Source organism: Rhinatrema bivittatum, chromosome 5 (genome assembly GCF_901001135.1).
Source record: "Rhinatrema bivittatum chromosome 5, aRhiBiv1.1, whole genome shotgun sequence".
NCBI lineage: Eukaryota > Metazoa > Chordata > Amphibia > Gymnophiona > Rhinatrematidae > Rhinatrema > Rhinatrema bivittatum.
Genome location: NC_042619.1, coordinates 347,270,678 through 347,286,012, shown reverse-complemented (window position 1 = coordinate 347,286,012; position 15,335 = coordinate 347,270,678). Strand labels below are relative to the sequence as shown.

At 39.3% G+C, this 15,335-nt stretch overlaps 1 protein-coding gene across 1 annotated transcript in view; it reads left to right on the top strand.

Moving 5' to 3' along the window:
• The window catches only part of FGF14 (fibroblast growth factor 14), a 419,021-nt gene extending 404,333 nt beyond the window's left edge, over positions 1-14,688 (top strand). Inside the window, exon 5 of the mRNA XM_029604517.1 lies at positions 12,007-14,688. Coding sequence (XP_029460377.1) covers positions 12,007-12,143 — 137 coding nt within the window. The 3' untranslated portion in view covers positions 12,144-14,688. The remainder of the gene's footprint in view (positions 1-12,006) is intronic.
• The last annotated feature ends 647 nt before the right edge of the window (positions 14,689-15,335 follow it).

Below are 15,335 nucleotides of genomic sequence, written 5' to 3'. Positions count from 1 at the left end.
TTGTCCCCGATGCCGTAGTTCCTCTCCATGGTGGAGAACTTCCTGGAGAAGTATGAACAAGGAAGGAAATTTCCTTTCAGGAAGAACTGACCTAGGACAGCCCCGGCTGCGATGGCAGAAGCATCAACCTCCAAGATAAATGGGCACGTTGGGTCCGGGTGGCACAGACATGGCTCCTGCAGGAAAGCTTGCTTCATTTGAAGGAATGCAGTGACTGCGTCGGGGGGTCAGTCTCTGGGATTAGTGCCTTTCTTGGTCAGGGCCGTCAGGGATGCGACCAATTGGGAGACGTTAGTGAGAAAATGCCTGTGAAAGTTGGTGAAGCCCAGGAACCGTTGTAATGCTTGAAACCCTGAGGACTGAGGCCAATCTCGGATACAAGCTACCTTCTCAGGATCCATGAGAAAGCCGGAAGTGGAGATGATGTACCCAAGGAAGGGGAGATGATGTACCCAGGGAAGGGGAGAGATTCCTGCTCGATAACACACTTCTCAAGCTTTGTGTAGACCTTGTTGGCGCATAGCCATTGAAGAATCTGCCGCACATGCTGTCGGTGGGACTGGAGGTCTTTAGAGAAAACTACTTTCTAACAAACCTTTCATAAAAAGCTTAAAATGTACCTGTTTAAATAAGCTTTTGCCTAATTCTAATTCCTAATTTGGTCCTTCAGTGGGTGTAGTGAGGATATAATGAGCTTTCAGTCTTATAGGTTTCTGTTGTTAACATTTGGAGAGAGTTGTTAGGAGTAGTTCTGTGTTACTTTTTTTCTTGACTTTGTTTTTTTTTTGTATTGATTTTATGATTTTTATTGTGTGTCACCTTGAACTGTACATGAAGTGCAGGTTATTATTCTTTTAAATAAAAAAAAATAGATGATCTGCTTAGAAATAATCTATTTGGCATCCCTGCATATTTTCCAGGATTGGAGTTGCATCAGGGAATTCTGTTTCTTTACAACTTCATCATATGTTGTTTAACTTCATTTTTTTTTATAGGTCATGATGTCTTTTCCTCATATTTTTAATTAATAAGCAAATAGAAGTGTTCCAAAAACAATTAGCGGATAGCGTGCCAAAGGTATAGATCATCCCTGCTATGCTGTTCTCTGGAGAAAAATTTGTATTTCATACTTTCAAAAGTTGTGTCTCTGTTGGTACAAGTTAAGTACTGGAGTGAATTAATGATGTTATGGGTTTCGTATCATTTGTGACATTTCTCAGTACAATAAATCAAGGTCAATACTTTGATACCACTGCTTTTTATTCTAATTACTCAAGGGAAGAATAGCTGAGGCTCAGCACAGCAGCATACAGTTGTTATTTATTTAGTTAAGCTTGAAGTTCAGCTTTTATCACTAAAGCTCCAAAGAGGATAAGATAGGCTAGAAGAGTAAAAAAAAAAAAAAAAAAAAAAGCTAATACGAAATATAATATGCAATAAACTCTAAAATAACTGATCTAAGAACATTTCACACTTACTGTAATAGGGGAATGTCTTCCTCAACATCAAAACTAAGGGCTCACACATCATCTTTAACCCTAAACCTTATGAGGACACCCCATCAATGTTTGTTCAAAGAACGAAGCCTTTAACTTTCTATTCAGGGTTAGTGGGTTCGGATAGCGCAAACACAGGCAGTGCAACAAGTAGTCTCCAGTATGACAAGTAAGAGGGGAGGAAACATCAGCAAAGCCTGCTGTGTGGAAGGTGACATTCTTGCTGGAAAGTTAGGTATCAGTAGATCGGCTAAGTAAGTAGTGTTAGTGTGCTTAAGGCACTTAAATAAAAACAGATACGATTTTAAAATTGATATCTCCATTGAAAATCAGTTGGTTAGATTCAGCAGCTTACACATTTAGGGATGAATTTTCAAAATGTTTTGTGCGCAAAACTTTGCATATGTGCATGTCAGCAACGTCTACTAGGGTATTCCGGATTTTATAAAAGTGAAAAATATGTGCATATTTTCACTTTCCCATGCATATGTTCACATGTAAAAAGGAGGTGATCTAGAGGTGCACCCAATTTGGGGCCAACAATTATGCACACATGTTGCTATTTTATAAGGCATGCGCTCACATTTGTCAACTTACTAGAGCATTTTTACACCTGTTAATTATGTGGTGCAAGTCATATTAAACATGTTTATTCTATAATAATTACTGGGTAGGGGGTCAGGGTGAACTGGAAGGAGTTGAGGCTGAAGAACCAGGAAAGTATCTTGGAGAAGGAATGGGCAAACTGGTGGACTTATTGGTAAACTGGCTAATTTCATTTACTTACACATATTCTAAAATAAGCTGATTTATGCATGTAAAAAATATGCACAGTGGGGCGGATTTTAAAAGCCCTGCGCGCGTAAATCCTTCCCTCTGTGATACGATACACTAGAAATTATTCTAATCATGCCCATCGTTTTATTGCAGGCGCTATTTCTGCTATAATTATATCAATTTCTTGAATCTAGGCCCATGCTTGAAATATAACAACTAAAGTAAAGAAAATAAGGTAGAAAATAATTTATATATTTATATATCACAACCTGAGTTCTAATGATTTAATCGTCTTGCTCACCGCCTGTCCTGATCCTTGGCCTGAACCTGATTTCCTGACTGCTGCCTACCCTGACCTCGTACTCTCTGTCTGTTTGCCCTGTGGGACTAATTGCCTACGTGCTGCTGGCCTCTGGATCCAAAGGGCTCAACCTTCGGAGAATGGGGCTGGTGCAGGTGGAGCTCCAGGTTCTGTTCTGTCTCGGGGTGAATTCTCCAGCGGTTGGCGTGGGCCTAATGGGTTCACCTACTAGGCTGCATTAGCCATGCCACAGCACCAGGGTGCGCTCTCCTTACACGTAGGCCCTTTGAGACCACAAGAATGAGAGATTCGGAAGGGTTCCAAGCTTAAACAGAAAAAAAGAAAATCTAACATCAGTGCTGTACTACATAGCTGATGCATCAAGTTTCATGTGGTTTGTTTGAGTCTAAAAAAGAAACACAATTGTGAAGGCTCAGAAAAGATATACATTACGTTATTCAATTGCAATATACATTTACATGCAAATTGGACCTTAAAATGTTTGGCCATGAAATAATGCAGCTCCGTTTTTTTATGATGGTACTTATCACTAGCTTTTACAGCATTATGGTCCTCTCTCATTTCTATTTTAAACATAAGTTTACTCTTTATTCATTTCACTTGCATGCAGAAAGCGGTTTTGAATGTTCTTGCAGAAAAATTTTTTTTTTTGTTCACATTTTATTGTAATGCCTTTAGTAGATTTAGGCGATTATTTTAAGGGATTAGCTAAAGTTTTCTCTAAGGATTGGGTTGCTGAGCATAAAACTGATAAGCTTTCGCATCAAGGAAAGTAGTGCTCCCAGAGTAATGGTGTACTGTGTTCTAGGGCACATGGCAGCAGCAAATTTTCTGGTGCACCACCAACTTCAGCAGTCACCCTACCCCCCTGAACCTATTTAATCTTGTCTCTCTATATCCCTTGAGATGATGCAAACAAGGCCTTGCTAATGGGAGTTCTCAGAAGGCATGTAATATTTCCAAAATATATTCCTTAAAGAACTGATAGTATAGTAGCCAGTCTTGGAAAATTCAATATTTTCAATATTTCAATATTTAAAAAGGGCTCCAGGGGCGATCCGGGAAACTACAGACCGGTTAGCCTGACTTCAGTGCCAGGAAAAATAGTGGAAAGTGTTCTAAACATCAAAATCACAGAACATATAGAAAGACATGGTTTAATGGAACAAAGTCAGCATGGCTTTACCCAGGGCAAGTCTTGCCTCACAAATCTGCTTCACTTTTTTGAAGGAGTTAATAAACATGTGGATAAAGGTGAACCGGTAGATATAGTATACTTGGATTTTCAGAAGGCGTTTGACAAAGTTCCTCATGAGAGGCTTCTAGGAAAAGTAAAAAGTCATGGGATAGGTGGCGATGTCCTTTCGTGGATTGCAAACTGGCTAAAAGACAGGAAACAGAGAGTAGGATTAAATGGGCAATTTTCTCAGTGGAAGGGAGTGGACAGTGGAGTGCCTCAGGGATCTGTATTGGGACCCTTACTGTTCAATATATTTATAAATGATCTGGAAAGAAATACGACGAGTGAGATAATCAAATTTGCAGATGACACAAAATTGTTCAGAGTAGTTAAATTACAAGCAGATTGTGATAAATTGCAGGAAGACCTTGTGAGACTGGAAAATTGGGCATCCAAATGGCAGATGAAATTTAATGTGGATAAGTGCAAGGTGATGCATATAGGGAAAAATAACCCATGCTATAATTACACGATGTTGGGTTCCATATTAGGTGCTACAACCCAAGAAAGAGATCTAGGTGTCATAGTGGATAACACATTGAAATCGTCGGTTCAGTGTGCTGCGGCAGTCAAAAAAGCAAACAGAATGTTGGGAATTATTAGAAAAGGAATGATGAATAAAACGGAAAATGTCATAATGCCTCTGTATCACTCCATGGTGAGACCGCACCTTGAATACTGTGTACAATTCTGGTCGCCGCATCTCAAAAAAGATATAATTGCGATGGAGAAGGTACAGAGAAGGGCTACCAAAATGATAAGGGGAATGGAACAACTCCCCTACGAGGAAAGACTAAAGAGGTTAGGACTTTTCAGCTTGGAGAAGAGACGACTGAGGGGGGATATGATAAAATCATGAGAGGTCTAGAACGGGTAGATGTGAATCGGTTATTTACTCTTTCGGATAGTAGAAAGACTAGGGGACACTCCATGAAGTTAGCATGGGCACATTTAAAACTAATCGGAGAAAGTTCTTTTTTACTCAACGCACAATTAAACTCTGGAATTTGTTGCCAGAGAATGTGGTTCGTGCAGTTAGTATAGCTGTGTTTAAAAAAGGATTGGATAAGTTCTTGGAGGAGAAGTCCATTACCTGCTATTAAGTTCACTTAGAGAATAGCCACTGCCATTAGCAATGGTTACATGGAATAGACTTAGTTTTTGGGTACTTGCCAGGTTCTTATGGCCTGGATTGGCCACTGTTGGAAACAGGATGCTGGGCTTGATGGACCCTTGGTCTGACCCAGTATGGCATTTTCTTATGTTCTTATGTAAATGTTTAGAAAAGATTTCTTTGTAGTAATCACAGAATCAGTCTGTATCATCTCAGTCTGAACATCTGAAATTTGATTCATACACTGTTCCAAATGTTTTAACTCTTCAATTGTGTATTTAGAGATATCTCATTAGACTGTAATATCTTATGTATATTCACTGTTAGATTAACAAGGGAAGCCATTGCATGCTCTAGTGATTGCATGCTCTAGTGATTCCCTTTCATTTTACCAATGATGAAGGTAAGAAGCAAGATGAAACGATAAAGCAGCTGACTACATAGAGAGACTCCAACCTGCCATATTGGATCTCTGATATTTTGGTAATAGTGTTTAATATCCCCTGAATCTAATGAGGGGGGGGTTTTTTCCAACAGTAGCCATAGCTCAGTTTAAAGAGGCAATAAGCCTTCCAATAACTATGGTTGTCAGATGCTTTGACAAACCCAATTTAGATATCTGCCTCACCTACCCGGATCTCTGTGGCAGGACGCCACCATCTCTCCGCCGTGCCATGGCTCCTCAGGTGCACGCGCATGCCTTGCTCCACCCTTTAATGGTGCCGCGTCAGGGCCAGAAGAGGAGGTGATGATCAGCGGGCCATATAGATCCCCAAACTCCTGCATGCCAGAGCCTTCGCAAGAGGTCTCCAGCACTGTCCCATTGGTTGTCCTCCTTCCACCATGTCTCTGAGATGCCAATTAAGTCTATGTCATCATTCACTGCTATGCATTCTAATTCTCCCATCTTACTTCTTAGACATCTGGGATTAGCATACAAACATTTCAAAGTGTGTTTTTTGTTTGTATTTTCGTTCTGCTTTTTAATTGATAGGGATAAGTTAGAATTTTTTAGGTCAGGTGAGTTTTTAGTTACAGGCACTTGGACTATTTTTCTTATTATTGGAACCTCACTGTCAGGATTTATTTATTTATTGATTCATTTATTCATTGATTTATTTGTAGAGTTTTATATACTGTCGTTCGGTATAGCAATCACAATGGTTTACATGGTTCCATTAAGTTAATTTAATTTAATTTAATTAGGGATGCCCTAATTCTAATGCATCATTAATGCATCATTAGTATCCTTTGAAGATACCTCTCTCCGAACCATGCGCTGCTGAGCGACTGTCGGCTTTCCCCTTTGTTCTAGTTTAAAAGTTGCTCTATCTCCTTTTGAAAGGTTAGCGCCAGCAGTCTGGTTCCACCTTGGTTAAGGTGGAGCCCATCCCTTTGGAAGAGACTGCCCCTTCCCCAAAAGGTTCCCCAGTTCCTAACAAAACTGGATCCCTCTTCTTTACACCATTGTCTCATCCACGCATTGAGGCTCAGGAACTCTGCCTGCCTCTGGGGACCTGCGCGTGGAACAGGAAGCATTTCAGAGAATGCTACCCTGGAGGTTCTGGATTTAAGCTTTCTACCTAAGAGCCTAAATTTGGCTTCCAGAACCTCCCTCCCACATTTTCCTATGTCGTTGGTGCCCTCATGTACCACGACAGCCGGCTCCTCCCAGCACTGTCTAAAATCTTATCTAGGTGACGCGTGAGGTCCGCCACCTTCGCACCAGGTAGGCATGTACCCACCAGCCACCCAGGAAAAGGGACATCCGCCCTGGTTAGGAGACCCAGCCCCTTGGTACAGACATCAACCCACACCACGGATGGATCACAAGTTCCAGGTTTCTGTAAAGAAGGATGTATCACCTAAACTTCTTCTACACAAAAGACAAGGAATCTGCATGTATTAGGACATCTTATTCATACACTTTATTGATTTTCCTCCAATTAATATCAGTAAATATTATTTTCAACACCCAACCAGCGAGTCCTGCCTGTTTTGTCCAGGTACCTGTCCCGAAGAGCAAGGGTAACACACACACATGAGGTTTCCCCTGCCTGGGACATGAAGGTTATCCTTCAACCCCCACAGAAAGACTCCCCCGCACGAGAAAGAAGAATTGGGGGGAAAAAACAGAGGAGCTTAACCCACATAAAGAAATTCTTTTATGGCCCTTTGGAATCCTCATTATTCCCAAAAAAAGATTACATAAAATTGGGAGAAAGTTTACACTTTTTTCAGCTCTGAGATACTGGAAAAGTAAAGAGTTAAAGGAATTGGCTATTACAAATAGACCGTTACTAAAATAAGGTCATAAATGTATTATTTTATTTCAGCTTGTAAAATTAATTGGCTTTAACATCAAGAGAGCTGTAAAGAACATCTAAAAAAAATAAATAAATAAAATGTGATCAACAGTAAAAGAAGCTGGAAACCACTCAGCTTCCAACATGTTTATTACTATCAAGAGACTTAGAGATTTCAGTGATGGATGCAAAAGGTTCTTGAAGCTAAGAGTACCCCCCACAGGGGGCCCTGGACCACTCAGAAGTTAAGGTATCCATAAAGTATTGCAAATAGGATCTGTTTTATTATTGTGTGTCTTTAGGGACAGTTATCCCACCCAGGAGCTACAATAAAATAAAATAAAAGTTTTGAAAAATAGATGTCACGCTTCCCTTGCCTCTTAGATCTACATTTGTAGGCACAGTTGTAGCCTGGCAGACAGACATGAGCCAGACATAAAGAGTCTCCCTCCTTAAACCATTTTTGGTAATACGGAAGCAGTGAAGCTTCTGTAATGCTATAATATCATAAATTGATGAGAGAGAGACCATAGACTTTACATTTAAAAAGACCAATAGCACATTCTTGACCAGCTACCTTTTTCATCGGAGCGAAACTTGTTGAAATATGGATCAGGTTGGTAAACTGTTCTATCTCTCCTCAATGTTAAATCATTTGCCACACTATGGCATACTCAGCCCACAATAGTTCTGATATTCTGATATTCAGTATTACCTGAAATACCCATCTATTCAAACAAGTGTTGTTGTCCAACTCAAACTTATTCTCAATTAATTTAGAAAAAAATTTTTTAGGTGGAAGGATGGAAGTTTCATAAATTTTATTCGGCACTTACCCAAATGCCTTCATCAGTTTTAATCATTAACACCCACCAACCTCCATTTTTTAAGAATGTATTTTCTAATATTTTGAGTGTGACTCCAACACCCACATATAACTCATATTTTTATTTTATTTAACTTTTTCAATTTTTATCTTTATATTTAAAAACTTATACGTGTGTACACACCTCCTAAAATTTATCACCATCGAAAAAGCCACAAATATACTATATATCTGGCTATTAATGTTTGCAAAACTCTGGCGAATATTGATGCAACTTTGAATTTATAATTAGCTTGATCTTTTAAAGTGTACCGGAAAAGCCAATGTTGTTGTTTTTCTTTTAACATTCATAGAAATTCGCCAATGTAAAGAATGCAAGAACCATTTTAGGTTTTTCAAATGTACTTAACTTTTCAAGGTCTCCTACATGTCCAATATTCAATCGCCATATACTAGAATAGTATGGCGATATTACGATGTTCCGACTCGCGCAAGTTTCGGCATGCACTGCCTTCCTCAGGAAACATTCTTTTTTCCTTTCTTACTTGAAACGCTAACATGCAACTGAAATATATGTCTTCTATCATGCCCAACCAGAGCCTCCTCCCGACGCTCACCAATGGTTCCTTTCTCCTCATCACTTCCTGTTTCCTTTTTAAACAAACCCAGGGAATACTGGAACTACCAATCAGAAAGCTCTAAACCAACGACAACCAATCCAATTGTTCATTAAGTCAGCGGGCTGTTCAGTCTGCAATTTGAAAATCCATGACTGCTCCCGGTAATTCAGTGATGTTATACTGCTTTTCTTATCATCAAGGCTGTCAAACACAGTCCACTTTAGCTGGTCAAAGATGTGATTCTGATCCACACAATGTTGGACTATAGGGGCTGACACAGTCACTGTATTCAATCTGGATCTGTGCTCCATAATACGAGCCTTAATGGCTCTGCTAGTACGTCCCACATAGACCTTTAAGCACGGGCATATGATGGCATATACCACTAATTTGGTGGTGCAATCCGTATCTCTATGCCTATATACTGTGTAACCCATGGTCGGATGAATCCATGTAGTGCCTTCAATTGTTGTGGCACATACTGTACATTTGCCACATTTCTTATGCTGACCCTTCCCATATGTTTTATAAACTTTCTCTTGGTTATGCACTATTTGGTCACGGATATTCCGCACCCTCTTAGTTGTTGTTAATGGTTCCTCTGCCAATGATTCATGCAATGCTACTATATGCCAATGCCTCTTGATAGACTGTCTAATCACTGCTGTTGATGTACTTTGCGGTAGAACACATACCAATCCACTTGTTTCTTTATTGGGCTTATACTTTAATAGCGATTCTCTATCACTATACCTCACCCTTTTGTACACTCTTCTTATTTATTTTATTTATTTATTTTTAGTTTTTATATACCTGACTTTCCTTGGGTACCCACGATCAAGAAATCTTTGAGTGAGCAGCTCTGACTGTACTTTGAACTCAGCTAGGTTTGCGCAGATCCGCCTTATATGAAAAAACTGGGATACAGGAAGACCCTGCTTGAAACCCAATGGGTAATCACTTTCATAACGCAATAAATTATTGTGATCTGTTGGTTTCCTATTAACAGTGGTATGTAATGTCTCACCCGAGATAATGACCACCACGTCTAGGAAGGCTATACGTTCATTACTCTGTTGACTTGTAAATTTTAAATTGTGATCTAATGTATTAATCCATTGTGTAAATTCACCACGTTGCTCTTCACTTCCCCTCCACACAAAGAAAATGTCATCCACGTATCTTTCCCAGTGCTCTATATACTGCCACCACTCTGAAGTGTATATGAACTTAACCTCAAAATCTGCCACATACATGGTGGCTACCGCCGGGGCTAAAGAGAATCCCATGGGGATACCATGGTCTTGATGATAAATTTTACTTTTAAACAAAAAATAATTGTTGAACAATACCATTTTTGTTAACGCCACAAGAAAATCACCCGGTACCCTTTTCAATCGATCATGGTGTGAGATTTCCTTCATCACAACCTCTAGGGCCGATTGTTGAGGGATCTGCGTGTATAATGATTGAATGTCCAATGTATCAAGAATGGTGCCCTCTGGTATAATAGTGACCTCCTTTAATACATTTAAAAAATGTATTGTGTTCTTTAAATATGACAGGTTTTTTTGCACAAATTCTTGTAAATGGCGATCCACAAATACTGCCGGAGGTTCGAGAATGGATTGATTCAAAGATACTATCGATCTTATCGGTGGATTATGTAAATCCTTATGTATTTTGGGTACCGAGTATATTACTGGCATTCTTGGATCTTTTTGTATCAAGAAACTCTTCTCCTTTGTTGTCAAGAATGCTGCTTGCTCAACTAGGTTCTTGATGTCCTCCTCCAATGCTGGGGTTGGATCATAGTCCATCTCTGTATAATAACCTCCACTGGATAGATGTTCCATCATCGCCATCTCATATTTCTCTCGGTCTTGTACCACAATAGCTCCGCCTTTATCTGTGGGTTTTATTACCACTTGATCGTGGCTATTTCGTCTATGGCCATTACCCCGTGGAGAGTAAGCCATTAGTAAACTGTGACTTTATATCACAGCCAGATCTCAAAGGGGCGGATTTTAAAAGCCCTGCTCGCGTAAATCTGGGCGGATTTACACGAGCAGGGCCTTGCGCGCCGGCGCGCCTATTTTTCATAGGCCTGCCGGCGCGCGCAGAGCCCCGGGACTCGCGTAAGTCCCAGGGTTTTGTGTCGGGGGCGGGGCCAATCGACGTGGCGTTTTGGGGGCGGGACGCGGCGTTTTGGGGGCGGGCCCGGGGGCGTGGTTTCGGCTCGGGGCGGTCCAGGGGTGTGGCCGCGCCCTCCGGAACCGCCCCTGGGTTGCGTCTCGGCGCGCGGGGATTTACTTCTCCCTCCAGGAGGCGTAAATCCCCGGACAAAGGTAGGGGGGGGGTTTAGATAGGGCCAGGGGGGTGGGTTAGGTAGAGGAAGGTGATGGGAGGGCGAAAGAGAGTTCCCTCCGAGGCCACTCCGATTTCGGAGCGGCCTTGGAGGGAACGGAGGCAGGCTGCGCGGCTCGGCGCGCGCCGGCTGCCCAAAATCGGCAGCCTTGCGCGCGCCGATCCTGGATTTTAGCAGATACGCGCGGCTACACGCGTATCTACTAAAATCCAGCATACTTTTGTTTGCGCCTGGAGCGTGAACAAAAGTACGCGAACGCGCCGTTTTAAAAAATCTACCCCAAAGAGTACAGAAAGATGCCTTCTAGAAAGAGGATCACTGGAAAATAGGATGAACACATTGTCTGGAACATCACAAAGTGTGCAGGTAGATGCAGGTGTTGCATGATCTTGTTAACAATACACAGATAGTTATGAGGAACTGAAAAATGATCACGGTGAACTCTGCCTTAATTAATGTTTCAGTTTCTGTTTTTAATGATGTGCTGCTCGTTCTTTTGTACAAATAAGAAAAAGTAAATTGCATTACTAAATGTAACAGAAAATAAAATTTCATGGTCCATAGTAATAATAAGTGCCTAGATTCCCAAACTTACAGAATTCAGCTTTAATAAGCTATTATGAAAATGAAACATTGGAAAGTCTGAAGGGTTATAAGCTCAGTATTCATATAATAAAAATCTTAATAGAATAATTGCATTCCGCCTTTACAGATCCTTAAAAAACTGTTATTTGCTGAAAGAAAATACATTTCATTTGTGCATGTACATCAGAGGTACAGTGCATGGAGGGACATTTGGATTGAAGGCGTTATGTATACAATGGATTATTTTAAACACACTATTAATGTCAATGTAAGCTGGAGAAAATATGTAACTCTTGATCAAGTTGCAAGTCAGTAAGTGCCTTTGTCTTCTGTTTTTCTTTCTCATTCTTAGTTGCCATGTATCGAGAACCATCTTTGCATGATGTCGGAGAAACTGTACCAAAGGCTGGGGTGACTCCCAGTAAAAGCACAAGTGCATCTGCAATAATGAACGGAGGCAAACCAGTTAACAAGAGTAAGACGACATAGCCACATCCTCACAGGTGTTGTGACTTACTGGGTTCTCCAGCATGGTTGAGCAATTTATCCTTTGCCAGACTTGCATTCTCCGGTTCCTGTGGATCAGCTCAAAGCGAGTGAATGAACAAATGTCCTTTGCTGTTTCAAAACTTATGCGTTTGTAAGTGGATAAATCTCAACATGTAGCTCCTCCTATAAGAAGACACCTGGATAACCAGTTAAATTCAGACCATGGAATGACCTAGCAGATATGGAATGCCTTTTTAATCTTTTCTGTGACTGTCACACTTCATGCGAATGACATACTTCACGAGAACACTTCATACCTTGTCTGCTGACCGTTACCCATAGTCCCCTTTTCAATCCAGTTCCAGCAGAATCCATGTGTTTGAGTTCTTTTGTAGCACACAAAGATATCGAGTAATTTCTAGTAGATGCTGTAAACCTATGCTATTATGGATTTCTCCTTTCCCCTTTTTTTTTTTTTTTTCAAGGCTGCTCGCTCCACTGTCTGTGACCTTTTGCAGGGATTGCATTTCTTGAAAACTTAAAATGTTGCAGGTGACTGAGCTCTGAAAGCAATCAGGGAGTCAGAAAGCCTTCAAAAAAGCTATTATTATTATAAAACACATCTACAAAGAACGGGATCATTGTCTGCGACTTACAGAACTGAGCAAATGTTAAGACACTTTAGTTCCAGATGCTGTGCTCCTAAGGTTGGAATCCGTGGAAGGAAATGTGTCAAACACAATCAATGGGAGGTTTTTTAACATCAGTGTTTGACATATTCCTATAGTTTCTTTTATGTGTGTGTGTTTTATACATATCACAAGCTTACTGGTAATGGTAACATTTGCCTTGCCCAGCAAGCACGACCCACTTTGTTTTTGAAAAGTGGGTCCACAGAACTCTGTAGGCCTTGTAGGCCTGACTTAAGGCTCATTTGTCATCTACTAATTCTCATTATTTGGATCAAAAGAATTACGATTAACAAGAATTGTGCTACCTAAATCCAATCAAAAAGTAATCCTTTTCTGGTTTTGTTTATGTTTTTTTAGTTGGGTTTTTTTTTTATTTGTTTTGTTTTTAAATAAATTGATCATAAGACCTTCATTATTTTGGCTGTACTCCAGTCTTTACTGGGAAAGCATGGGCAAGATTGCTATTGTATTCCTTTTTGCTACTGCTATACAAAAGGCAGATCATAATTATCTTAATAATTTTGGTGTACAAAAATCAAATGTTTGAAAGCTGAACAGATTAGAAAAACTTTAGTTAGGCATGAAAAGTTCAGTACTATTTTAAGTATATATAGGACCTATAACTCAGATTTTCAAGACATGCACCCTAAAATATGTGTTAAAGTTACTTTCATTACATTAGACACAGAACTACTGACCATAAAAGTGGAAGAAAGTCAGCTTATTAGTTTATGTTACTAGAATTTTGGTCATTCATGTGAAATAATGCTTAAAGCACATTCATGGTTGACTATAAAGAATTAAATTCTAAAAAACATGGCAATGAATTTCTTAGACAATGATGCAACCTTATGAAAGCAGTTTAAAAATCTATCCAGTAGTTCTAAACAAGTAAAAATGAGAATATTCTGTTTATATCAAAAAAATATTTATTTCAGCATTTGCTTTTCAGAAAAGGTAATTAGTGCCAATTCGGTAAAAGCATATGTGGGGACATTATTTGACCTCTTTCTATTTTTTGCACTTAGAAATGTACTGTTTACTTCACAAATCCCTTCTGAACTGTGTTTATTTGAAATGAATTTAACATTGCTTTTCACTGAACTTTATATGAACAGTCCAGTTTTTGAGCTAGACTGATCAACAATTAAGACTTAGTGTGTCATGCTTGTAAAATTTCATATCGGTCCCTATCAAATAGGAGGTCATACATTGCTGGAGTCCATTACTGCAGTTCTGCTAGAAAAACAAAACAATTGGCAATTTCTGATTTTTTTTTCCAATACCTTTAAACAGCAATTTAAATTTAAACAGAGATGTGAAGCACATTAGGATGAGTTCATTATGTATGAAAAAATAGTTATTTTAATTCTCTAACACAATATGCACAAAGAAATTTTGAATTTTCACTCTGTGGGGCTGGTGTCCCATAGTCTCACACACACACACACAGACTTAACCATTTTCAGCACTGAGAGTTATGGTGTGGGCTATTCTTTGCCCTGCAAACCAGTTGACTGGTTGAAACTAAGGCCGAATTTATTTTTGTAAATGACTAGTATGTACTGTAAATGTAACATCTCTGTTTTTTGTTAATATAGGTTGTCTCTAAGGGTGTTTATTCCTATGAATGGATGTCAAATCAGTTTCTTCTCAAGTATGTTTAAACATATACCAGAGGGGTCTTTGTTATTTGTGCTTTGGTTACTTCTTTAAAGTTTGTCTGTTGTCTCTCCTATTGCATGGGAAGAGGATGGCCATGATGAATTGCATGTAGTAGGCTATGTGTACCAAGAACTGTTGGTATGTACTACTAAATTTACATACATATATGCAAAGAGTTTGTCTGCATTGTAGAGATTGTGTTTATCATCATTTGTTGTCTACACAAATGCAAAATATTTAATAAAATATTTATATGAAGGCATATGGAAAAAATTTACAAAACTTATGTAACAGAATGCGAAAATAAGCTTTGCAACAGCCCAAAATTACAGTGAAAGATTGTGTAAATAGATTCACAAACAATTTTCCTCTCTATCTATGCCAAAGAAAATGTAAACTCCTTGCTATTACTTCTATTGCTGTCTCCTTAGTATACAGAATCACCTATTAGTTCTATTTAAATTTATTTTAGTGGTGTTAAGTGAAAACTATTTTCAACAATTTGTTGCTGCTAAACTATTGCATAATGCACCTAATGGAATCTATTTGTATTTTCAGATTGTGGGCCTTATGCAGCATCAAGATATATCTACACCTACATCTCTCTCTCTCTCTCTCTCTCTCTCTCTCTCTGTATCTAGCTATATCTATAACTATATATAGATAGATATAGATATACAGTATACATACACATACATACGCGCGCACGTGTTCACCATTCAAACCTAGTACATGACTACTTCACTGCTATTCTTTGCAATGTAATTGTATTATTTATTTGTTTATAAGTCTGATACCAGAAAGCTTTTCAAAGTCCCTTTAATATCACTATTGT